Genomic DNA, 24,425 nt, shown 5'->3' on the forward strand with positions numbered 1-24,425 from the left:
TCTCATTTGGATATAGTCAGTCATACATTGTGGGTGTCAAATCAGGGACTGTTTAGCTCTTCTGTTGTATGAATGGCAACAGGTGGATAGGTTTAGTGTACCTTCTGGAAGAGCATGGAAATGTCTGAATTGTTTTGCCTATAGGAATTGGTAAAGATGGGTAAACAAAGACACTGGTCATCTGTTATTGAGCGAAAAAAAGTGGTATTTTTTTGTATTGATTGGAATATATTTTCCGAGTTTGTATTTTATTTATTAATTTTTACTACATTAGGTAAATTGGTAATTTTACAAGTCTTTTTTAAAACTCATGTACCTGTAATTGTACTTTGCCACGACTTTAAACTGTTTTCAAGAAGTCTACATGCTTCGAGCAAATGTGTTGTTGACACGACTAGTATGTTATGACCAATAATAATAATAATTTAGGGTTCTCTTTGTCTTTGAATCAAGGATATCAACATAATATCAAGCTCCTGTGATAATTGAATTTTGAACTAAACCTCAAGAAAATTACTGTCGATAAAGCGTCCTCTTTGAACTAACCAGCCTTTTCAAGTTAAGGCCAGCTCAAATCAGAAAAAGAACTTGCCCATTGAAAACTGCACTGCATTTTTTGGCCATTGACTGGAATATGAGCAAAATGCGATCTGACCTGAGCTGTGTTTATTATTTAAATTATTGTTCTCAGTAAAGTTAAGTTGAGTATCCACAACGTGGATCTCAGTTTCTAAAAGGTTGCGAGCCCTGACATATAGCCAATACGTATATTACGCTTTGTCGCCATCTGCTGTACAACTTATGGTACGGCATCATTTGTGGGGGAGGGTCTATGGCTTCCTCAAACAGGTCGGGTGGGGTCAGGAAGTGCATTCTCTGTTTTGCAACGCCATTGGTCAGACGCGGACACCTTTGCGCGTGATAATTGGCTGCCGGCCTCAGTCTCTCGTACCCAATTGGTCCAAAACGTTACGCTCTTTGTCAGCTGAGAAATTGACGTTTGCGTTGGCTCCTGACGAGGAGCAGACAGACTCAACTGAAGGGGTTGGGCCCAAAGTGGAGAAATGGCGAGAATGGTGGACGAAAGCGGGTGTAGAGAGGAATTACAAAACCCCGAGCGTCAGGGACCTGATCGGGGTGCAGCTCGGTGGGGTCCTCAACACGCCGGTGCCCGAGAACTGGCTAATTTATATTCACCAGGTAAGTCGATCTGTGTCTGCTATATCGTCTTCAATGCTAGCCTGGTTTCTCCGGCACAATCACCCATACGGGTTGTGACATCACCAGGTGTTACGTGCTGTACTGGAGTTTCCGAGTCACATTTATACCATAAACAACACGGATAAGAAAATAAGCGTTTCCGTGCTTGATAGATTCACCAACGACCACATTGCGGTGCTCGTCTGGGCCACCGTGCTCGTTGCACAACAGTACTCACGTGAGGTCGCTTCGATTTGTGTTTGAATCCTTGCATTTTGAACATGAAGCAGAATCCCCACCACAAAAGTTTGCTTTAAGTGCACGTTAAAACCCCAAAGGGCAAATAGTGCGTAGATCACAACCTGTTAAAGTCTAGTAGACCAAAACATTTGCTATTCTAGGTCTTGAGAGCATTTTTCATCATTTGGAAATCCATGCAAAGTCAAGGGAGCACTTACCTTGCCAGCCATTTTGCCGCCTGTCAGTTTTAAGATACAGCCAAAGTCACGTCACAACACAAAAGAAATTGCATCATCGTGTATTTGCGATTGGTTATTAATCTTTGAATGGTGATTTGGATCAAATGAAGTCATATCAGGTTGAGCTGCCGTGGCAGATCAGAAGGTCACTACAGTAGATACGACTGATTCAACTTTTTAAAAAAAAATGCATCAAACTGTTCTTCCATATAGTCAAAGTAAAAATAGCACAAAATGAATTACACTGTGTATTTCAAATGAAAATGCAGGGGAGAGGGGTGAAATAAAACAACAGAATAATTTTACTTTAATGTCTTCTAGCTTGATGTTTACACATAACAAGTAATGAGCGTGGTCTCGGAACAACCCTCATGGCCCCACTGTATTTTAAAACGCTGTACCGGACGGAAGCTTCTCTTGACCTATTGTTCTTGCAGACAAAAGATGCCAAGAGTGGATTAGTGTCCTCCTCTGCTTCTCTCTCATGGTCTTCAATTTCATTCACCTCCTTGCCAATTTCCACCTGGGGCATTTGTGGTATATCCTGTTGGCTATTGGTAAGTACACAGTCAAAGTATACATCAAGTTGAAAGTAGATCACGACAACATGCCAAATGACTTTTGCGATCATGCAACCTTGTGAACGAATGTGTAGTGGCAGGGATCCTCACTGCAGATTTTGTCTCGGGCCTTGTTCACTGGGGGGCTGACACGTGGGGGTCGGTGGATCTACCCATCTTCGGAAAGGTGGTCTCAACCGCATTGCACTCCCCTCCCATGAGTATTTTTCCTTCCTGCACTCACACTGTGCATGTGTATGTGCATCATACAGGCCTTTATCCGACCCTTCAGGGAGCACCACATTGATCCCACAGCCATCACCCGCCATGACTTCATTGAGACCAATGGCGACAACTGCATGTTAACTATCGTCCCGCTTGCCAACATGGCCTTCAACTTTGTCACTCTCTCCCCCGGTGAGTCCCTTTGCATGATTGGATTAGGAGTGGTGTGAGAGAGCATTTATTTCCGCACGCTGGGCAGTTCCACAAACCAATTTGTCAGAGGAATTTTAGACTACAATACAACTTTATTTATATAGCACATTTCATATATAACAAAACGGTACAACCGTTAAGACGGTGAGAGGAGTAGAGAGTTGTATGAAGCTCTAAATGTGCATAGTAAAACATAAAATGCTTCACATTTTTTTGGTAGTGATTAGACTCTACTTGAAAGACGTAGCTTCAAAAAAATCGGAATGCCATGTGCCGTTTAAATAATAGCTGATAGTTTGTACGTCAACCTTATTTGCTCTCCTTTTAATTCCAGCGGAGATCTACCAGCTCTACCCGTGGTACTGCTACCTGTTTGCGCTTGGCATCTTCGTGACCCTCACCAACCAGATTCACAAGTGGTCCCACACGTACTTTGGCCTGCCTCGCTGGGTGGTGTTCCTCCAGGACTGCCACATTATTCTTCCTCGCAAGCACCACCGCATCCATCACGTGTCCCCTCACGAGACGTACTTCTGCATCACGACAGGTTTGCCAAATTCCCATCTATGATCCGCACCCGGTGCAGCTAGCGAGAGTGTCGTCACAGAGTAGCCTTGTTTCAGGTTGGCTCAACTACCCCCTGGAGAAGGTGGGCTTCTGGAAGAACCTGGAGGATCTTATCCAGGGCGTCACGGGGGAGAAGCCTAGGGCTGATGATCTCAAATGGGCTCATAAAGTCAAGTAACAACACAGGCTAACTCCGCCCTACCTCAGAAGACCCCACTTTCCCCCCATCTTGCCTCGCCGTAATCCATAAGACAAACTAACAGGTTTTGATGCCATAGCTTTAACGCTTGCACATTTTCCATTTTTCAAGAGGATTTTTTTGATATTATTCACAAACTGCAATATATTTTGATAACAATAACTGCTCACTTTATGAAACGTCTGCACAGAAAGTCATGTCAAATACCTTTGGAGGACATTTTTACTGAGGGCGAAATCAGGAATACTTCCCGGATGTTGATTTGGATTCGATTGAGCGCCTCTGAATCTCCATGTCTTTATTTACTCGCACCTAATTGAAGATCTTTTTGATTCTGGAGAGAACCAACACCCACAGCAAAAGAACAAATTGATCAATAATTCTTGTTACATTTGGCAACCTTGCACACTTTTGGCTGCACAGCCTATAACATGATGTCAGTCAAATATCCAAACCATTGCCCTTTCCAGGCTTTTTCCAAAAACGACTTGAAAGTCTTGTACAGCGATGGCTTTGTCAGGAGTGAAACTTTGACACCTTAATGACTCTTAATAACAGTTCAAAAAGTAAAAGGAAATCAAAGACTTGCGGGTTTAATGACAATTCCTCCTTTCCATTTAATGCAATGAAAATTGCATTCCGACACAAAATACAACCCTTTTTAAAAAAATGTTTTTTTATTTTTTAAAGTGCTGACAGGCGACTTGCTAAATCTAACGAAGCAGCCCAAAGGTGAATTTTGCTTCTCAAATGTGTACATTTGCTTAAAAAAAAAAAAGTTTGTGTTAATTATAGGTAGATGTTGTATTGGAGCGCATTATATACAAAGTTGTCTAGTATTTAAATAGGAGAATATTTGTCATTTAAACAAAAGCCCAGTTCATTGCCACAGGAAAAAAAAAAAAAAAAAAGGCATTAAACTAAATCTTGCGTTTTTAAACAAAACCATTTTAATGGAGGATGAGCCAAGCTGTTGTTTTGAGTCACATCCGATTGTACTTAATGGCGTGTCAGGTTGTCCGCTCTGTCGTCAGGTTTGATTCATTTTTTTCATGTTTTCTCAAGCTGCCTTACACACGCCACACATTGTTTGTATCTTCGCTCTTTTGCAGAACTTTTTTGCTCAACTCAAGTTGCTCGCAGATCCCACACGGCAAATCACATGTACGATGCGGGAGTCGTTTCCATTCCCACCCTTGGTCTATTACAGTGGTGCCTTGAGAGATTCGTATCGCAAATCATCTTTCCCCATTAAAATGAATGCAAAGGGAAAAAAATTGACTTTTTTTGGATGATGAAAAATAGCATTTTATAATATTGACCTTTATCAAAGCATGCCAAAATGAAATAGAATGCAAACAGTTTGTGCATGATGATTTGGTAATGCTGTAATTCTTGATTTTCAGCTTTCTCTCGTTTCGATACACACACACACACAAAGATTTCCAAAATTAAGGCTCATGTATCAAACGTCTCGGTCACTGGTATTTCAAGGCACCCCTGTACCTCTGTGACGTTAAAAGGGCTTCCGTTGCAGATGCGATGATGTCATCGAGTCACCGGTGGGAAGCCTTTTAATGTCTTTCGTAATTTTTTTCATCAATGTGTCAGATAGCAAATGACTATGCAGCGTAACTTCATGTCTTAACCCGTTGGAATTGGAGTCAATTGCCTTTCTTTCTTTTCCTGAAGTGTTTACAGTGATTTTCGGAAGCTCTACTGCAGACGCCTTTAATAGTGCATCGTGAAACAAACCCTGGAGCTTACGCTTGAGGATGTAACACATGAACTTTGCAGTTTGTTGCGAGCAATGGAATGCTTCCCCTTTCATTTGTAGAACGCAGCCACTGAACAGAGTAGAATATCATCTATGATGTGCTCCCCATGTTGGTCCCAGGTTTGAAGTACCCACAGAAACTATGTCTTCATTCCAAGGCGCATCCTGGTCAAAAGGCTTGATTGTTGTGGCGCTTTAAAGATAGTGACATCTTTTTTTTTTACCATGTATGGATATTTTGCTATTTGAGTCCTTTATACTTGATTATATTGAATTTAGGGTGACAGTATGTTTTTCCTAACAGGGTTTCCCAACCATTAGTAAGCCGTTTTAGAAAAAATCTCACCGACTCAAAATGTCAAAGTTTGGATACTGAACGAATGATCATCTGGTCTCGATTTACTAACAAATTGACTCAACAAATTGATAAATTGCTGTGTTGAATGGAAAACAAAGTTATTCTGTTGTTGATTGGCAGGCAACCGCTTAATTGTTTGTACCTTCTGCAATCTAGTTGGAAATATTTTGATGATTGTACACTGGCTTGGATAGATGACAAAGATATTTTTCTAAGGAATACACAATAAAGAAAAATGAAGGGAAATAAGCGAAACTGGATCATTTCATCCATGATGATTACTCACAGCAGACTAATGGTTGGGAGTCACTCTATTCAGATATGTGGTCAATATAGGGATTCTATTTAGGTCTTTTTGAGTGTATAGATTTAAGTTCCGGTTAAATGTATGCTGCTGGAACCTTGACTTTTCTTCAGTGTGGGTCGGTAGCAAAAAGAACATAATGTCGATTCCGTAGTGCTTGTAGAGTATTGTGGGAAGCACTTTGTGTGCGGTGGAAAGCTCACGCTGGGCAATGGATGTTGCTTTTGTTTGGAGATGTTGTACCAGTGTTGGGAATACTCGGGTTGAGGGCAAAGTTTTGGTGTTTACAGTCTCACTTTTTTTTTGTCATGACATTGGAAGGATGTTTGATGTTGATACGTCGCTACAAATGTTAGCTATTTACAACTTGCCACAACTCGTTTTGATAGAATTGACTTAATAAATGGGAGCTTATTTATTGGTGTTAGGCTTGAAGCTAATTCTCAAGATGTTTCATATGAAGGAGTTTCCAAAATAAAAGGCTGTCACTGCAGAATCTTTTTGAACTCGTGAAAGGTTCAGTCAGTGTAATGATTTGACTTGCTTTTTACAAATGTTGCGCTGCTTGGATGTGGAATCGCCTTATCAGCTCCCTATTTGAGTTATTGTAAACCTCTGTCAGCTCAACAGTAAAAGACTTCATGGACTTGACATGATGTTGCCCTTTCTGTGAGGCAAGGCAAGTTTTAGATAGACAACACAATAATATACCTTGATGCCTTTTTTGTTGTCTTCCATTAGGGAGATGTACAATGTCTATAATGTATTAAAGTGTTTATTTATATGTAAGCTTAATAAAAGTTCTGTACTTACACCAGTTTCTTTCCATTATTTCTTTACCGTAGTAGGCAAAACTATTAATCCATAAAAAAAGAAATAGAAATGATTTATCTCTGTAATTTTTGTGCAAGTAAAAAAAGGTGGAAATTTCAATGAAAAAAAAAAAAGAACTAACTTGTAGGATAAAATTTAGATTGTCACTCTTGCTTTTTGTGCTATCACAAGTAAGTAATTATTGAGCTAGGTGGGACTAGATAAGCAGAATTGATTCAACCTGTTTTGGCTAATCAGGTGATAACAGTGCATGAAATGAAATTGTGATGAATGATAATCTACCAAAAAAAAAACAATATTCCTAATAAATTGCCTTGAATAAATTGAACATTTAGACCATTTAGTCGTGGACGTAGAGCTGCCACTATGGATTTGTGAAAAACAGGGACACTTAAGCAAATGATTGCATTATTACTAGTTCAGACTGGGGGTCCACCGATTATCGTATAATCAACATCGACCCAAATTGGGCCGATTATTCTTTGTCTGCTCTGCTCCATACACGCTGTATGTACATGCTGGTGTCCTTACACTGTTTGTCCACTAAGTGAAACTGTGACTTCATTTAAGCCTCAACTGCTCTCGGAAACGTACCAGCTTTGGTTTACACGCATTGCTACGGTTTTATAGTTGTTCCATTTGTACAAGAACGTACATCCTATTTGCAGCAACAGGTACAAGACCAGACGTATTTCTAAAATCACTCGTAAATATATTTTTATTTTAGATCGTTTCCCAAACGTTTCATGTTTTACTTACTGTATTTACTTGTTGGGTTTTTTTTTCTGCATGTTTTTGTCCTTCTCTCTGTTTCAACATTCTAACAAATACCGGAAGACCAGGTATTGGAAAACGGTCAAATGTTAATCTTTTTTTCCTTTCAAATATTAGCCTTAAAAAAAAAAATCATATCGGTCAGGCACTAATTCAAATTAACATGAAATTTGGACATTGGAGACCGAAACAAAAGTCAAGTCGATACATTAAATTATTCAAGGTTCAAAATATTGATCCTGTTGGAATGATTCTGTGCAGATGAAAACATAATTAGTGATTAGGTGTGCATATATATTGCATGTACTTTTCAGACTTCCCACAGCTCCTCTTCCCTCTTTGTTTTTAAATAAATCGAAGTAGGTTTTTGCATTCTTTAAAAAAAAGAAAAAAGAAAAAAAAAGGCGTGTGCGCGCCCGTAACGTATATAAAGGGGGTTAAACGACGTGCGCGCTACCTTCAAGCATCATCGACATGGCGCTCGCCGCCGGATCAGGTAAATACGCTATAACGGAACATACCGCCAAGTTTAAAAACACTTCACAGCCATTTGTTTATTTCTGTGCGAGTTGCAGATCACTGCGGGGTGGTTAGCCATGTCCGAATGTGTCTTTTATATATTAATACATAAGCTATTACATAGGTGGAACCGCCAGCGAAAATCCATTGAAAGCAATGAGCATTAGCTCAACAAGCTAAGTGCGATTTAAATCGAGGAAGACCCGTCGTGACTGCTTACGAATTGACAGTATTTACATTCATTTTATTGCAACCGAACAACTCACGACCAACGCATACGCAACATTATACCCAATCCATTTGGAAGTAGCCGGATGCATAGCCGTGGTTAGCTCAAAGGGCTTGGCTATTAGCCTCTCAGCCAAAAAGCTCTTTGACGATTTGCCTTCTGAGCTTCAACCCTTACTGGTTAGCATTTTTTTGTTGCCTTTGCAAGTTATGCACCTGTATTTGGAATTGAAAGTGGTTTTGTTGACACAAAGGGGTCAGCGAAAAGAGGGCAGGTGTGTGTGTTTCCATCAGCCTGCCGGCTGGCCGTCTGGCTCTTGCTTTGCTATTTGCATGCAAGCTGCACCATCACATCTCACCGCAGAGGCCAAATGATGCAGCACTTGATAGAAGGGCAAAATCTTCTTTAATAGCTTCATCACAGATGCTCGGCTTCTTTCGCTCATCAATATACAAGGCGTGTCCGAAACGAGAAGTTTCAAAGAAAAAATTGCAGTGGGCCAGCATGTCTACAAAGAGATCCTGCAGCGTTTGCTTGGTTCAGTGTGTGAGAGAGATGAAAGTTGTGGCAGGATGACGCACCTGCTCACCATTCCACGAGTGCATGACATGTCCTGGACGCACTACGTTTAAGTCGTTCGGTGTGAATTCGCATTTAAAACTTGTCATCCAATAGCAGAATAAGTTCTATGATTTGTTGACAAAATGAAATGATGAAGAAGATAATGATTCAGTTGTACTGGTTTCCCCAAATGTGGAGGTGACATCACACAGATTCTCATTAAGGCTATTTTTTCCCCGACTGAAAGAAAAAAAAACATCTGACTTGAAAAGATCTGCTGTTTTGTGTGCAGTTACTGTTCCACGCAATTTCCGGCTACTTGAAGAGCTCGAGGAGGGCCTGAAAGGTATTGGAGATGGAACGGTGAGCTGGGGTCTGGAAGATGAAGATGACGTGACCTTAACAAAGTGGCGAGGAGTCATCCTCGGCCCTCCCCGAGTAAGTGGCAATGATTTGAAACGACCTGGCGACAAGGACTTTTGACCCTTTAAACCCACACAGAAAACAAAATGAAATATTATAATTATTATTATATATAATATATAATTAAAGGTCGATTGATTCAGATATAATAATAAAAATGTGATTTCATTATTTTTAAAAGCTTGTTTTTTTATTTTGTTTATAAAAGTGATTTTAGTTGTAGTTAATAACCCTTGTTATAACAACAATATTTAAAAAGAATAAGCCTCTGCAATAAGGAAAATTCACAACAATGTCCTGAAATAGGAAGTGAAGCTACATGGTGTTGACTAACAGAGCATTGTAGTAATTATGTTTGATGGATTTGCCACTAAGGATTGATAATCCTCATCTCATCTACGTCGTGTGGGATCTTTTATTTCATCCATTCATCAATTTTCCGAACCGATTTTCCTCACGAGGGTGCCGAGCATGCTGGATCTGGGCAGTAGGGGGGGACACACACACACACACACACACACTCGCATACTCACCAAGCAACCTCTTCCACAGACAACCTACGAAAACAGGATGTATAATCTGAAGATTGAATGTGGGCCAGAATACCCGGAGAAACCGCCGTCTGTCAGATTTGTGACCAAGATCAACCTGAGCTGCGTGCACACCTCCAATGGCGTGGTACGTAACACCTTATTAAATGATCATTCATGTCTCAACTGTCAATTGACAATTTGACGTGGTCCGAGGCACAAGCGGATGCGCCCGATGTGACACATTTAAACGACATGACTCGCCGTCTTGGGTTTCACGTGGGTCTTTCTGTTTTTGATTTTGCAGGTTGTCACCAGCGCGGTTGTTCCATTGGCCAAGTGGCAGTCCGTCTTCAGGATCAAGACTGTGCTGAATGAGCTGCGGCTTCTCATGCTCTCCAAGGAGAACATGAAGCTCCCTCAACCACCCGAGGGCCAGATCTATAGCAACTGAGCCCCCCCCCTGCGCTTTTTCTGTCTCCATCATTTCCTCCTCCTGTCCGTCGCATCCTCGTTTCTTGGCTAACTTCCCTTACGTTCCATCGGTTGTAAGAATACAGGCAGAGCTGTGAACCAATGCAGACACGCACACACACACATCATTCCAGGCCATTTCCCTCTTCTTTCTTTTAGTTGTGGTCATTGGAATGCTGTACGTCTTTTTTTTATGATTTATGGAAAAAGGCAGATTGTACAGTAACATAAATGATGTAATCAACCTTTGTGGTTTTTTTTTCTTAGAACGTAGAAAGGTGTAATGTGTGCATGCAGTATACACAGAGGCTGATGAGTAGCTTTTTATTTTTGCAGGCAATAAGGCGTGTATGTGCAGGATGACCTAACTCACCTCTATATCCTGTGCGGGTAGTTGTCTGACCCGTTCTAATCGTGCGCATGGCGGCCCACTATTTCTAATCACATCTGCTGTCAATGTGCCTAAATTGTGCTTGAAGACCATTTGTGCAATTGTTTTTCACTTCTGTTTCATTAAATCACACTTTGTAGGCTTTGGCGTGGTTGCGGAACGGCATTTTGCTTAACCTGGTGGTCAGTTTCTGGTCAAGACTGATACGCCGAACATAGAAGAGAATGAACATTTATTTTGACAGTAATGGACAAATCCGGGCTTTACATCTGTAAAGAGGACAGCAGCAGCACGCACAATTGAAAATAAAATAACCACAAATGTCTGCAGGTCTACCACAACAAGCAATGGGGCAGCGCAATAATGCAGCGAAATAAATACCAGTCGGTCCGGTATTAATGATCATCAAAGTCCGTTCCAGCAAATGAATGCTACTATTTGCTTGTAACGCTCAAAATGTCTTTTTTAAACTCTAAATATTATAAACCACACATTTGACTACTCCAAATCAGTCTTGGCCCACATGAGGCCGTTTTTCTTAGTTGAGTAACAGAACAAAAGTTAACAAGAGCTTTTAGAGTAAAATTAGCAAATACTGTACATGCATCACAGAACATTACAATGATTCAACAATAAAAAAGTGCTTTAAATGTAAATATCAAGAAAAAAATTCAAGTCAGGACTGTGTCAATTTTTTTTAAGATAGTTTTATGCCTCAACGTATGCAGTTAGAAGTGAAAAGCAATGCGTTATTTTTTCATACATATATTTTTGTTTTGCGGGTTTTATTAGAGTTGACGTAAAAGGGTGAGGCTATTATCAACTTTCTGATAACATGTCACCAATAGTAATAATAAAAATAGATTGCAGTGTCACGGTGACTTATGTAACCATAAATAACATCCTCCTTCAGAGCACAGATTTCTATAGGAAGGGCTACAATTTTTTCAAACTCATTTTTGCCATGGGCCGCATTGTTGTCATAGTTTCCTGCAGAGGGCCATTATGACTGTCAACCCAAACAAATGTATGAGTGATTCATGTACAGTGTAAGCTACAAAACAAACTAGTGAAAACTTGTAGTTTAAAAAGATTTGTTTTTAAATGAAGACAATTTGCAATTGACAAATTTAATGCAAATATGTCTTCACGGGCCATATCAAATGATGTGGTGGGCCGTATCTGGCCCCCGGGCCTTGGGTTTGACACCCGTGGCTTAAGGCGTCGCCACTGGTCGACCATCTTGAAATAGAGGACTGCTCTGGTGGACTGTGCTGTCGTTGGCTGCAAATTGGATGATTTGACTTGTAACTTGCTGAATTCTTCATGTATTTACAAACAGATTGATTGGTTTGATTCTGAGTCAGACTGAATGTTGAAATAGTTGTATGAGTCCAACTAACTTTCTGATGTTTACCTGGCAAAACTAGCCATTTGAACATCGGTTGTGTTGAGCAATCTACACAGTAATTTTGTTGGAAGGCTGATGGATGATTAGAAAACCCTTGTGCAATTTCTTACTTCTCATGGAAAACACTTTTCCAGAGCAGATCACAGAGAAGTGGTTGGTCCCGGATTGACACTGTCGAGTTTTTCACGTATCAATCTGGCTTGTGCCAAGTTACACCTAGGCGACCCCGGCTAACTAACAAACACTTGCAAAATGTCTGACCTGACCTAATTATGAGAGACGTTCCTCTCTGTTATGCAGGAGTCACAGTTGAACCGGACTCTGACCCCGGAAAACATGTGATCGCCCCAACCCATTCATCTACCTGTCCACTCACTTATTCACGTCTTTGCGTGATGACACAAAGTCGTCTCTGAAGCCCGCAGGGACGCTGGAGGCGAAGTGTGAGTATTTGTGGTAATTGGGCACGGCATATTTGCTTTCTTGAACGTGCCTCACTGGCGTGTGTTTCTGTGAGTGGGGTGTTTATGTTTGTGGCCGCTTCTGTGACCTGGCCCACATTCTTGAAGCTTCAGACTTCTGAGCAGACATCTTGACTTTCCTGATGGGCTTATTATTTTTTTCTGGCTGCAGTGACAATTACATTTGTGCTGTTTCCAACTTTCCATGGGAAGTTAAGTGGAGAAATTTTAGAACTGTTCAATTTTTTTTTTTTTTTAAACTGTTCATAGGAATAAGAAGAAGAAATACTACAAGAATTAGAAGAATTTAGGGTATTTTTGATAGATGTATAATCCTTTTTAATACAACTTTTGTGTTCCCCTATAAAGTGGAGTTATTGTAAACCACGGTAACATTCTAAACAGTGTCAAAATTAACACTGCACTTAAATATGAAATAAATTCAAATAAGGATTTGGAAAATGTACTGCACATTAGTTAAACATTGCACAAGAATAAGATGTTAAAAACAATCATTCTTAACCATCAATTTTTGGTCTCTTCAAATGGGATTTGCTACGGATTATTCTGCTTAATTTATATTGTACAGACAGAATATTAATTCAAAGTGTTTCGACTAGTAGGGGTCGAAACATTACTGCAAAGAACATTTTTGACTTGAGTGTCGGTTTTAAGAGTTATAGAATGGCAACACACATGATATTTAGTTTTAGCATAAAGTTAGCATTGCACACTAACAGGCTAAACTATGTGCTTGTTTTAAACAGGCAAGGTGCAATTCTTTTCATATACAGATGATTTTTGTCTTCCAGGTGTGGCACAAGAAGAATTGCGTTGTTTTTGTCAGGCCAGGATGGCACTTCTGGTCCACATGCTCGCCTGCGCCTTTGGCCTGGGCTCTTGGGTGGCCATCAACGGCCTGTGGGTAGAGCTGCCGCTCATCGTCAACACTCTCCCCGAGGGCTGGGATCTGCCCTCCTACCTGACCGTCCTCATCCAGATGGCCAACGTAGGACCTTTGTTCATCACGCTCATGCACAAAGCCAGCCCGGGCCGTCTGAACGAACGTGCCGTCATCTACGCCATCCTCTCCGTTGGCGTCCTGTCCTGCATCTCGCTCACCTTCTTCTGGAACCGAACCAGTGTCGTCGCTGGCGAGTCGCACAGCACGGCCTTCTTCATCATCACCTTCTTCCTCTCACTGGTGGACTGCACTTCTTCTGTCACCTTCCTGCCTTTTATGATGCAGCTTCCAGCCGAGTACATCACCACCTACTTTATCGGGGAAGGGCTGAGCGGTTTTGTTCCCGGTGTCGTGGCTCTGGCCCAAGGTGTGGGGATGGCTAAATGTGTGAACTCTACTCAGGGGATAGAAGGAAACGGCACAGGTGGGAACTTGTGGGCCCTCCAGACAGAATATCTACCTGCCAATTTTTCCACGAAGGTGTTTTTCATCTTCTTGACAGCCATGATGTGCATAAGTCTGGCTGCTTTCGTCGGACTTAATAGGCTTCGTCTGCCATCTGATGAAAATTTGATGGAGGGCTCTGTGGCGTCGGTCTGCTCCGGACTGGACAATCCCGTGGCAGAGATTGATGGAAAGGATCCAAAATGGCAGTATAAGGAGGGGGGCCATCTAGGGCCTCCGCCCGTAGAGCCCAATCACTCTGTGTATCAGCTGACCTTCATCTACATTCTGGTAGTGTGGGTCAACGGCGCTACCAATGGCGTGCTGCCCTCCGTGCAGACATACTCCTGCATGCCCTATGGCAACCTGGCCTATCACCTTTCGGCCGCTCTGGCTTCAGTGGCCAACCCAGTAGCGTGCACCGTTGCAATGTTCTTTCAAAACAGGTACCATTAGAGCACTCACACTCAGTACATGCTGAAAGACTTCTGTCTAAATAAATATAATAAATATAAATTAATTCACTTTTTACTTCTCAAAATAGGTACCATTAAATCTAAATTGAAATAGAGTAAATATAATATTAACTTTTTACTGCTCAAAATAAGTGATGTTTACCTTTAATCTTATTAGTAAAAAAATATATATCAATTTGAAAAAAAACATCAAAATTATTTCCTCAGCAGGTGATTGAATTTGTCTTTAAAATACCATTAGACCAATTTAGAAATAAAACAGCCAAGATGTGTTTGTGAAACTATTTGGACAAATTTAGTACTAATTTCAGAACGGCAGGGTGGGACTTCACAGTTCAGAGGGTGCTGGTTCGATTCCACCTCTGGCTCTCCTTGTGTAGAGTTTGCATGTTCTTCCCATGCCTGCATGGGTTTTCCCCAGGGAGTCCGGTTTTCTCCCACATCCCAAAAAAATGCTTGGTAGGCCGATTGAGTACTCCAAATTGCCCAGAGGTGTGAGTGCTAGTGCGGATGGTTGTTCGTCTCTATGTGCCCTGCGATTGGCTGGCAACCAGTTCAGGGTGTCGCCCCACCTGCTGCCCGATGACGGCTGGGATAGGCTCCGGCACACCCGCAACCCCCGTGGGGACAAAGCGGTACATAAAATGGATGTAAAAAATGATGAATGCCTAATTATAATAAATATGTGTAGACTCACTGCATGAGAGTGTAATTGCAGGTTCCTTGTGCTTTCAGGTCTCTTCTGTTTCTGGGTGTGCTGGCATTGTTGGGGACAGGCTTTGGCAGCTATAACATGGCCATGGCCGCCATGAGCCCCTGTCCTTTACTTCAGGGCTCCATAGCAGGAGAAGTAATCATTGTGAGTGACACGCAAACATGTTGCGTAAAGACATATCTGTCGGCAGCTTTATCGTTCCGTTTCTTAAGGATAAAATTCTGCTCATTTCCTAAGTGATTCCAGATTTTTACATTTGTTGTTTTACTAAACAAACAGTAGATTATTTATGGAAACTTGTTTACAGCTGATTAGCATTAGGGGGCAAAAAAATAATGTTGTCCATTTCACCTTCACTAGGTCCTTTCATGGCTCCTCTTCACTGGAACTTTGTCTTACGTCAAAGTGATGGTAGGCGTCATCCTACGTGACCGCAGTCATAGTGCTCTTGTTTGGTGTGGCGCAGCAGCTCAAGCAGGGTCGCTGGTGGGCTCTGTTGTCATGTTTCCACTGGTCAACGTTTTAATGCTCTTCAAGGCCGGCGACTTCTGCAACACCAAATGTCCACCCTGAGAACTATCATGTTGATTTATAGACTTGTTTGTGAGGAGTATGGGTTTATTTATTTGGATCCAAAATGATAGGCTCTCCCATGCCCACAAGCCCAGGGTAAGTGGATGGATGGATGGATGGATGGATGGATGGATGGATGGATGGATGGATGGATGGATGGATAGGTGGACGGATGGCGGGATGGAGGGATGGATAGGTGGATGGATGGATGGATGGATGGATGGATGGATGGATGGATGGATGGATGGATGGATGAAAGCTGGGTACTGCACTGGTAGCATAATTGGATAAGTGATATTTTAGCCATCCATCGAGTTAGACTTGATCTCTTCATCTTTTAATAAAATGGCACAATCCAGAATTTTTACAGTCTTTGTCCTGTAACGCAAAGGATTTCACACACATTCATTTTACACATCATTTTATTTTGTTCAATCGTTCTTTTAAAGCTTGCATCACTTTTTTTCATGATAAAACATTTGTGCTGATCCAAGCATGATGCAACTGTGTGGAATATCCCAAGCGAATAGAAAATGCAGTATTTGAGCTAGTGATTTTATTATTTATTATTTTGCATGGTGCTCATGCCGGAAGTGATGGGGCGGAACCGTTGTGGGACTCCCGGTATAAGATGGCGACAACCACTTGACAATCGTGCATAATACGTCATCAAAACGCGCCGATTACTCTCGCGCCACAGTCACGCAGCAGCCGACCAGGTTCAAATGCTAGTTTGTTGCAGGAGGTGTTAAAATGCCTATGAAAGGAAGATTCCCAATTAGGAGGACGCTGCAGTATCTCCAGAAAGGCGACATAATCTTTAAAAACCGAGTGAAGATCATGACGGTAAATTACAACACGTCCGGAGAGCTCAGCGACGGAGCAAGGTCAGGTCTAACAAAAAATAAAATGCACATGAATACTTGAGACACATACCTGTCGATACCCACGTTTCTTGTTTTTATTTTTTGCTCCGCAGGAAATTCGTGTTCTTCAACATTCCTCAAATTCAGTACAAAAACCCGTGGCTTCAAATAATGATGTTCAAAAACATGACGCCGTCGCCCTTTTTGAGATTTTATTTGGGTTTGTAGTCTTGTCTCATGTCTGACAGCTAGTACTGTATTTCAATGTTTGCCAACTTTTTGAGCCAAGTAAGATTCTTGACCTTAGCAAAAAAAAAAAAAAAGAAAATGTCACAGCACACCACCAAACTAAAATGTCCCAAAAATGTTATGATTCTGCCTTTCATTGCACGTGGCTCGTAGAGATACAGCCATATTTGTGGAAAATTGGAGATCATTTCTGGTCTTTCACAGCCCAATGGTTGGTAAACATTGCTGTATTTCCTATGAGAGCCAAGCTGATTGTTGTCTCTGGTCTAGATGACGGCGAACAAGTGCTGGTGGACGTGGAAGGCAAAGAACACAAAGACATTGCAAAACACATCAGGACCATTTTGGGCAAATCCCAGTAAGTGGCATGCAAGCAAAAGCTGTAACTTACCTGGATGTCACATCTCATAACATGGTTTTGTTTTGGTGTGCCTCCCCTGTGTTGTTCTTTGCTACCTTTTGATTGTGTCATTGAATTTACATACATCCAATCTGTTTGGATAGCATATTAGTGATGAAGGGCTACGCAGAGGTGACCTTTACTTGTTTGCTTCCCAGGACGGTATTGGAGTCAGAGGCACAAGCAAAGATGCAGGCCTCCAACCCTGCCAATTTTGGCCCAAAGAAGTATTGTCTGCAGGAGTGCATCTGTGAGGTAGAGGGTCAGGTTCCCTGTCCCAGCACCACGCCACTGCCCAAAGAGATGACGGGGAAGTATCGTGCTCAGATGAGAGCGGCGCAGGAGTAAATGACGGAGAAGAGCAGACTTTCCCTTGTCGCAAATTCGTGAAGCGTTTGTATTTGATGTTGAAGAATCCGGAAAGATGCAAGGACATATGATGTGTGACCTTTATCTTACTCCGCCATCAATACAGGACTTCTTGCAGAATTGATCTTTCGAAACCGACTGGATTTGGAATGCATCTTTTCTGACACACCGTGTAAAACGAAATAATGATCACACACACACACGTGAAATCAACATTTGACTTGTTTACTTGTGCTTAGATGTTAATAAACTGTCCGAAATGTCATTATGCAATATATCAAACTGTAAAATCGACACAAGTGTTAGCAGGTGAAGAAAGTTAATCGCAGGGCTATAAAACATTTAGTGAGTGTTAATACTTGCTGGCATTCATTTTGCGTGCATGTGGCAGATGTGAAAAGCAGCAAGTCCTCACGCGCCGATACTGAGCTGGAGGGAGGGACGGACGTCATCACTGAACACCACATGCACCGATCGAGAATACACCGGGAGATGTTAACACAGTCGTCAGTCCATGAGTCAATATCAGCATAAGGTGCCTTTGAGACTGTTTGTGACTGAGAATCTTTTAAATACTTGATACGCACGCACACACACACAGCAGTGTCGGGACAGGTCAAAATGACATCTCCAAATAAAAAAAACTTAAAGGAAGCCTATTTCAAGATTTTTGTCGTCACAATGGCATGCGTGCAAACATTTGGCGGCTCCGAGTTTACCAATTGCGACGAGGCCATCAAAAGGCACGTCATAGTGGTATTGACCCCTCCCTACTTCATCATCTAAACTGCTCATTTAGCATCTTTAGGTGTCCAAAAGGAATGCCCGTTCTGATGAAGTGCGGTACATTACTGGATCCAAATATCAACTTGTAGTGGCCATAATACACTTGAAATGTGTATGCTTTCTTTCCCTCTCTGTTGGCTTGGCTTACACGCTGCTGGCTCATGCTTCACTTGCTCAAATATCAGTAGCAGAACAATTTAGCGAACCACTTTTCCTATGAAGGCCTTTTTCCTCCTACGCATAGCAAAGACGCAGCGGCGGGTGGAAGTGCCTCGCTTGGTGGCATGCCTAGTCGTTCACCGCTAGGTGTTATCTGTAATATTTTTGGGACTATGACTTCCACGTTGGACTTATTAGACAGCACTTAGTCCATATCCTTGGATCTCAAGCTTCAGGTCTATGTACTAGTACGCTTTATGGCCTCTCCAGTAAGACAATGCAATGCACAGAGAGAACAAGTGATGATTCTGAACTGTGTTTGAGTAGTAACGTTGGACATTTGGCATACTTTTAGAGAAACCAATTCCTAGTGATGGAAAAAGTACTAACAAGCAGAGGAGAAACACATTCTGGCGTTGTCCTATTAGTGTGCAAGAAATGTACATATTTCAAGTAGTAGCAAAAAAAAAACATGATTCTAATTGTGCAAAGAAAATCAGAGTACATGGAGCTTAAGACGGATGTTCAGGATCTGGTGCTTGCAAGCTCGAAGCGCTTCCTTTGCCCGACTGGTGACTTCAACGCTCGCTTCTCTTCTGCTCCTGTAGGGCGCGCTGTAGCTCTCTCAGGTTCTCCGACAGCAGCTCCACTTCATCCAGCCGACCGCTGAGCTTGGCGTCGAAGATGTAGGCCCTGATGTTGTCGATCTGCTGCAGCAGGAGCTCCTCCTCGATCAAGTCCAAGTTGTCGTCGTCGCAGTCGAAGGGATTGGTGGAGCGACCGGCGTTTGGGGTGTCTGAGAAGGGGTTGCCGCTGTCTGCGTTGTTGTCACCCTTCTCCTCGTCTTCCTGCTCCTCAAAGGGATTGCTGGGAACGTGGTCAGCCCGCACGTCGTCCTCCTCCTCCTCCTCCTCATCGTCGTCAAAAGGGTTGTATTCTTCCTTTCCGTTGGTCACTTTCCCGCGCTCCCTCTTGATGTCCTCGCAGAAGGGATTGGACGGGTCCTCCTCGATGGGAGTCGAGCCTTCATCATGAAACGGGTTGCTATGTCCGTCTCCGCTCGGGGGCGTAACCTGGCCACCTAAGCTTCGTAGTCTTGGAGGGGACTCCTCGTTCTGCTTTGCGGCGGAACATTCATCTCTTGTGCTTAAATCCTGAGAAGCGGCTGGGGGAACGCCGAGAGCTAGAGAGGTCTCGTAGGCGGGAAGCGTACGTTGGCTCTCCTCCCTCTCCCAGGCCTCTAGGCGGCGCAGTTCGCCCTGCTGCAGGTTCTCCTCGTCGGCCAGCTTCTGAGAGAGCGCGATGGCCAGGCTGGTCTGCTGCTGGTCGTATTCGTCCTGCAACTGACGCAGGTTCTCCTCCAGCATGGCCACCTCGTCCGTCCTGTGTGCCTCACGCGCTTGCCGGAGGAACGAGCGGATGTTGTCGATCTGCTGCAGCAGGGGGTCTTCCAACGTGCTGCGCGGGTGGCCCGGGTCAGAGGAGGGCAACCAGCCCCCTGCTTTGGTCAGCCGAGGCGCCCGGGGGACCTGCGGTTGTTCTCCGTTGATATCGGCGGGCGGACGGTTCCTCTCCAACTCCTGCCTCCTCTTCAAGACCTCCTGGGCTGCCTGTGAAGCGGGAAACTTGAAACTCAAAAAAAAAAAAAAAATCATTTCTTTTTAAAAAGGGAAGCCGTGAGGTTCCGGCATCTCACCAGCCTCTCTTGTTGGAGTTTCTTCTCTTGTTCTTGTTTTCTCTTTTCTTTCAGCTCTTCATACTTCTGCTTGGTTGGTAAGGACATGAGGCCGAGCAGCTTCTCCTACGACCGAGACGGAACACATGCTTGAATTTTCTTGAAACCAATGACTCATTCCAATTAAAAAGCTCTGACATGATAAAAATATTCCTTTTATAATGTCAGAACTTTTTTTTTTCCTGTAAAAATGACCATTTTGTTCTTGAGAACATGAGCTCCTAGGCTGCCATTCACCTGAACAAACAGCGTGGCTGTATAGCGCACCATCCTCTGTAGTTGCAGAGTCTTTGGATGTGGCGGCGGCTCATCTTTCATGCCCAAAGTCAGAATCTTCTTGCTGACAAAAGAGTAAAGAGGGTCAGTCACGTTCCATTTTCAAATGGAGGACAGCCACTTACCTGAGAGCGTCAATTAATTCGTAGTATTTCTGTACTTCCAGTCGAAGGCCCCCCGCTGTCTCCAGATTGTAGGTCGTCTCTCCGGCGCTGAGGAAGAATGCGGTCGAAATCAAAGAATCAAGCTCATGTCGCAGCATGGTGAAATGTCAAGAGCATCAGCTAAGAAGGGGAAACGTGCTTCGACGGACTTACTTGAGCGATTCGGCCATTCGGATGTATTCTGGGGCCTTCTCGTCCACCTTGTCCATGCACGCCCTCAGCCTCTAACAGAAAGACAACTATTTGGTGACATTACTGTCCCCTCTAGTGAGAATTTTACAAAAGGTCGCTCTTTACTACCCCCTCTAGTGACAATTTCCAAAAAACTCAAAATGCTCAAAAAGAACGCGACAAGCCTGTTTATGGCAATTGATTTTGCAGCCTTCCAAGGTTGAACTAACCTCGTAAAGCTTGACTATATCGGGCACAAAGTCTTTCTCGTCTAACTTGAGTTGTCTCTTCAAGAGCGTTTCCATGCAGTGGCAACAGCAGCGAATCTTCTCGTCGTCTTTGTCGTCCAGCATGGACGTGATGCTGCTCAGGCTGCTCATGCTGCCTCTCCTGGAGCCCATCCCGCTGGGCGACTGGGACTGAGCGCGCCCGACGCCGGGGACACTCAGAGCCTCACGTGTGCCATTGATGAGCTTCTCTGTCAGTTCGTGAACACATGAAAAAAAGACAGAATCGCATTGTGTACATCTCATGACATTTTTTTTTTTTTTTTTATTCATTTACAACTTGACCAAGAATTTCAAGCTACATATATAAGCCATTGAAGCTGTACCTAATGGACCTAATGACCAGTCAGGTCATGTCAACGAGATACATACGAGCAAGTGGCAAGGGGACAAACTCCATGCACTTCCTGCACATGATGGAGCCGCAGAGTCGACAGTGGTGCCGTCTGTTGCGAATGTTGAACTTGTTGCCGCAGTCGGGACAGAACGGGACATCGGAGTCGTTCACCCAAGACACCAGCGACTTCTCGATGGCTGGAAAGGAGGACGTATATCAGGCGCGTAAACATTCCCGCATGCAACGAGCTCGCCATTTTGCACAAACCTCGGATTTTGGCTGCGTCCGAGTTGGCCCTGTCGAAGGACGTGAGCTGAAAGGACATTTGACTTTTTCAGCGCCAATACTGACGACCATGCAAACAGTTGTTATGCGACGCACCTTTTCCAGCCTGATGATGAGCTTGTTGACTTCGATAACGTAGTGATCTATCCTGGCGGCGCGTTGTTTCTTGAACAAGTCCAAGTGATTTCTTGTGGCTCCTGCAAGATAGATTTTCTGTCAGCTGTAGTCCGCGTACGCTTTCGTCGCAGTCTCACCCAGCTCCTGAGGCTCCCACATGTACGGGTCCACTCCACCGTAGTAGAAGGACTCATAACTGCCAGCGTCCCCTCTGTCGTCGCCATCCTTCTTCAACAGCTTGTCTTTGGCTTTCTTTGCCTTCTGTACCAAACCTACACGTATGTAGACACGTGTCAATGTCTTGAGCACAAGGAGAACTTGAAACGAGAGGAAATCCAGAGTGTGGATTCGAACCCTCAATGAATTCTTTCAAAAAGATTCACTTTTTTTTCCAAATCATTTCTTTGATGACATATTGGGAAATTAACTTCACACGGGGGGCGGGCTGGGCCGATAATCGAACCTCCCTGACTTACTTTTCAGTTGTCCTCTTACGTGGCGCTCCTCTCCAGAATGCTCGTCTTCATAGTGCTCTTGGAGTTGGTAGAAGGACTGTAGGTCCTTGAGGCAAAGCGGACAAAGGAAGCCCTCCTTCACCTCGCCCACCGCCTCCTCAAAAGGGCTCGGGTAGGAGCTAGCAGCCATGATGGAAGGGTTCCGGCGCTGATCCTCGGGTCACGCCACCGGCGAGAGGAACACGGGCCATGTTTGTTCCTCCTTCAGCCTGCCATTTAAGCAAAAAGACAAGGTCAGTGTGTCTTCCATGTTATCTATTTCACAAGGAATTGGTACGTTAGCATTTGTTGATTTGTTGGCCGCTTTGTACATTGCAAAATTGTTGTATTTAGGGATATAGGAATTGCTGTTGATGATGTCATTGGAGAAAAGCCCTAGATTTAAATTTTTCAGAACAATGGTTTTGATCTAGTGATCACTGCTCGTTTATAATATGAAGACTTCCTTCTGAAGGTTTTGGCAATTGCATGAGGTTGGTTAAAACCCATTGACATAATGCAACACAACTGAAGTGAAAATTAGTACGTACAACATTTTATTAATGCTATTTAAACTATTTCTTTCTGGCAAAGTACAACAGACGTGACAGTTTCTATTCATGTCTGCGGTCTTTTCCAAGGATTGCCCATGTCTTGGGTCACAGACTTTTTGTTACACACACAAAAAAGAACTGCGCTTCATTCAGGAAAAAATTGTAACCAATCAAACTGAATTTGATGTCACTACTAAAACGCTTATGTAATGCTTTTTCCGGGCTAAATTATTTTAGCATGAAACAATTTAGCTAATTATGATACTGAAACTGAGTGAAACAACTTCGCTAAAAAATAGAGACCGTCGTCTATTAATTTCACTCTATTGCAACCAAAATTGGGTTCAACCAAGGTAAACGACACGGCCGCATTAAGATTTAGTCGAAATGTTGGCGATGTTGGTTGTATGGCAGCAGCAACGCTAGCTTGGGGATGCTAAACGCGGCTACTTTAGCTCCTCGCCCTCGTAGAAGAAAAAGCGAACGACGTCGTCGCCTCACTACCATAGCAGTCTTCGTCACTAAGTGCTGTTCCATACTTACATTTCAAGCGGACAAGTGTTTGACATCTGGACAACATCAGATAGCCTGAAGCGAGCCTCTAGCCTACCTGGTCATGTGACACACAGGTCAGGAGGTCAGTACGGACAGTCAGCAGGGACAAATCACAAACGCGGACCAAAGCGGTAAAATCAAACTACATGGGGGCCGGTTAAGCCAAATTCACTCTTTGAGGGCTTCCGCATTTAATGTCAGCATTTCACTGCGGAAATAGGCATTCACTGAGTAAAGTATATGTTATATTTATGTGTGTGCTAATTGCTTTAAAAAGAAATGGGTGGCATATTTGGGTTTGGTGAGACCGTCTGTTAAAATGGTACGACGGTAATTGAAGACCCCGTGTCGACCACAAGTACCCAATGCATCTAATACTTCGTTAAGTAGTTGTGTTGTAACTCTTTGTAGGCTGATTCAGTCTCTAGCTTTTCACCAAACAAATCTGTGGAGTATATGTTAAAAGAATCTATGGAAGTTTATGATACACAGGTTAACCTAAGCCTTACTTTCTGTTAAAAGAAGTTGATCAATTTGGAAAACCCAGTGTGACTAATGAGTCGCTTCACAATGGAAGATGACCCTAGTTCAGAGGAATTTAACCTCATAACTAATTAGATAGAGAGCAGATAATCACACTATTCAGGCCCCCAATGGAGCTGAATGTCAGGCAAGATTAGATTAATCAACACAGGATCACGCAAGTTTTGTATCAAATCATGTTTTAGTGATTATTTCATACATATACGGTGTCTCACAATTCCATTCATGATTTTTGCTGAGTACTGCTAATTAAAATCAAGGCATTTTATTTGCAGGAAAAATCCCAGCTCTTTCAAATGCACAGCACGCCATTGCCGTCGCTGTCCGTCTTCTATGGCTGTCATCACTTTCACTGGTACTTTTCAGTGAGACAGAACTTAAAACAGGGCACCCCTACCCTCTCCCAAAAAGAAAGAA

The 24,425-nt window shown here is 43.0% G+C and overlaps 5 protein-coding genes across 6 annotated transcripts; 4 read left to right on the top strand and 1 right to left on the bottom strand.

Moving 5' to 3' along the window:
• Nucleotides 1-967: 967 nt before the first annotated feature.
• peds1b (plasmanylethanolamine desaturase 1b) lies at nucleotides 968-6,696 on the top strand. Its single transcript, XM_085919653.1, has 6 exons — nucleotides 968-1,200; nucleotides 2,117-2,236; nucleotides 2,335-2,426; nucleotides 2,512-2,656; nucleotides 3,012-3,224; nucleotides 3,301-6,696. The coding sequence occupies exons 1-6, from the start codon at nucleotides 1,065-1,067 to the stop codon at nucleotides 3,420-3,422; spliced, it is 828 nt and encodes a 275-aa protein (XP_085775779.1). The 5' UTR covers nucleotides 968-1,064; the 3' UTR covers nucleotides 3,423-6,696.
• A 1,192-nt stretch (nucleotides 6,697-7,888) lies between these two features.
• Nucleotides 7,889-10,761, top strand: LOC147062314 (ubiquitin-conjugating enzyme E2 variant 1-like). The gene is made up of 4 exons (XM_085910195.1): nucleotides 7,889-7,986; nucleotides 9,092-9,237; nucleotides 9,775-9,900; nucleotides 10,060-10,761. Exons 1-4 carry the CDS (start codon nucleotides 7,965-7,967, stop codon nucleotides 10,204-10,206), a joined length of 441 nt encoding a protein of 146 aa, XP_085766321.1. The 5' UTR covers nucleotides 7,889-7,964; the 3' UTR covers nucleotides 10,207-10,761.
• Nucleotides 10,762-11,817: 1,056 nt separating this feature from the next.
• slc52a3-1 (solute carrier family 52 member 3-1) lies at nucleotides 11,818-16,014 on the top strand. 2 transcript variants are annotated; one of them, XM_085914168.1, is made up of 5 exons: nucleotides 11,818-11,924; nucleotides 12,329-12,471; nucleotides 13,302-14,343; nucleotides 15,109-15,232; nucleotides 15,449-16,014. In XM_085914168.1, exons 3-5 carry the CDS (start codon nucleotides 13,343-13,345, stop codon nucleotides 15,659-15,661), a joined length of 1,338 nt encoding a protein of 445 aa, XP_085770294.1. In that variant the 5' UTR covers nucleotides 11,818-11,924; nucleotides 12,329-12,471; nucleotides 13,302-13,342; the 3' UTR covers nucleotides 15,662-16,014. The 2 variants fall into 2 exon arrangements, with proteins under 2 accessions (XP_085770294.1, XP_085770284.1); XM_085914158.1 differs by lacking the exon at nucleotides 11,818-11,924 and having other exon boundaries at nucleotides 12,000-12,471.
• Nucleotides 16,015-16,328: 314 nt separating this feature from the next.
• mrps25 (mitochondrial ribosomal protein S25) lies at nucleotides 16,329-17,665 on the top strand. The gene is made up of 4 exons (XM_085918188.1): nucleotides 16,329-16,548; nucleotides 16,641-16,747; nucleotides 17,047-17,134; nucleotides 17,335-17,665. Exons 1-4 carry the CDS (start codon nucleotides 16,415-16,417, stop codon nucleotides 17,522-17,524), a joined length of 519 nt encoding a protein of 172 aa, XP_085774314.1. The 5' UTR covers nucleotides 16,329-16,414; the 3' UTR covers nucleotides 17,525-17,665.
• An 82-nt stretch (nucleotides 17,666-17,747) lies between these two features.
• Nucleotides 17,748-23,559, bottom strand: rbsn (rabenosyn, RAB effector). Its single transcript, XM_085918175.1, has 12 exons — nucleotides 23,454-23,559; nucleotides 22,339-22,586; nucleotides 22,000-22,134; nucleotides 21,842-21,942; nucleotides 21,728-21,773; nucleotides 21,496-21,657; nucleotides 21,067-21,314; nucleotides 20,819-20,889; nucleotides 20,627-20,713; nucleotides 20,463-20,565; nucleotides 20,187-20,291; nucleotides 17,748-20,100 (listed from the first exon to the last, which is right to left on the bottom strand). Exons 2-12 carry the CDS (start codon nucleotides 22,505-22,507, stop codon nucleotides 19,069-19,071), a joined length of 2,259 nt encoding a protein of 752 aa, XP_085774301.1. The 5' UTR covers nucleotides 22,508-22,586; nucleotides 23,454-23,559; the 3' UTR covers nucleotides 17,748-19,068.
• Between the last annotated feature and the right edge of the window lie 866 nt (nucleotides 23,560-24,425).

The sequence above is a fragment of the Syngnathus leptorhynchus genome, chromosome 1 (genome assembly GCF_054491065.1).
Source record: "Syngnathus leptorhynchus isolate UIUO chromosome 1, UIUO_Slep, whole genome shotgun sequence".
Classification (NCBI taxonomy): domain Eukaryota; kingdom Metazoa; phylum Chordata; class Actinopteri; order Syngnathiformes; family Syngnathidae; genus Syngnathus; species Syngnathus leptorhynchus.

Excerpts from the sequence above, each read along its gene's own strand:
- peds1b (XM_085919653.1), top strand. The coding sequence starts at position 1,065 with ATGGCGAGAATGGTGGACGAAAGCGGGTGTAGAGAGGAATTACAAAAC. Across the intron at positions 1,201-2,116 it reads GGCTAATTTATATTCACCAG|ACAAAAGATGCCAAGAGTGG; the intron begins GTAAGTCGATCT and ends TTGTTCTTGCAG. Across the intron at positions 2,427-2,511 it reads ATCTACCCATCTTCGGAAAG|GCCTTTATCCGACCCTTCAG; the intron begins GTGGTCTCAACC and ends TGCATCATACAG.
- mrps25 (XM_085918188.1), top strand. The coding sequence starts at position 16,415 with ATGCCTATGAAAGGAAGATTCCCAATTAGGAGGACGCTGCAGTATCTC. Across the intron at positions 16,748-17,046 it reads CTTTTTGAGATTTTATTTGG|ATGACGGCGAACAAGTGCTG; the intron begins GTTTGTAGTCTT and ends TCTCTGGTCTAG. Across the intron at positions 17,135-17,334 it reads ACCATTTTGGGCAAATCCCA|GACGGTATTGGAGTCAGAGG; the intron begins GTAAGTGGCATG and ends TTTGCTTCCCAG.
- rbsn (XM_085918175.1), bottom strand. The coding sequence starts at position 22,507 with ATGGCTGCTAGCTCCTACCCGAGCCCTTTTGAGGAGGCGGTGGGCGAG. Across the intron at positions 21,774-21,841 it reads TCATCATCAGGCTGGAAAAG|CTCACGTCCTTCGACAGGGC; the intron begins GTGCGTCGCATA and ends ATGTCCTTTCAG. Across the intron at positions 20,292-20,462 it reads CAGCCACGCTGTTTGTTCAG|GAGAAGCTGCTCGGCCTCAT; the intron begins GTGAATGGCAGC and ends TCTCGGTCGTAG.
- slc52a3-1 (XM_085914168.1), top strand. The coding sequence starts at position 13,343 with ATGGCACTTCTGGTCCACATGCTCGCCTGCGCCTTTGGCCTGGGCTCT. Across the intron at positions 14,344-15,108 it reads GCAATGTTCTTTCAAAACAG|GTCTCTTCTGTTTCTGGGTG; the intron begins GTACCATTAGAG and ends TTGTGCTTTCAG. Across the intron at positions 15,233-15,448 it reads TAGCAGGAGAAGTAATCATT|GTCCTTTCATGGCTCCTCTT; the intron begins GTGAGTGACACG and ends CACCTTCACTAG.
- LOC147062314 (XM_085910195.1), top strand. The coding sequence starts at position 7,965 with ATGGCGCTCGCCGCCGGATCAG. Across the intron at positions 7,987-9,091 it reads GGCGCTCGCCGCCGGATCAG|TTACTGTTCCACGCAATTTC; the intron begins GTAAATACGCTA and ends TTTTGTGTGCAG. Across the intron at positions 9,901-10,059 it reads TGCACACCTCCAATGGCGTG|GTTGTCACCAGCGCGGTTGT; the intron begins GTACGTAACACC and ends TTGATTTTGCAG.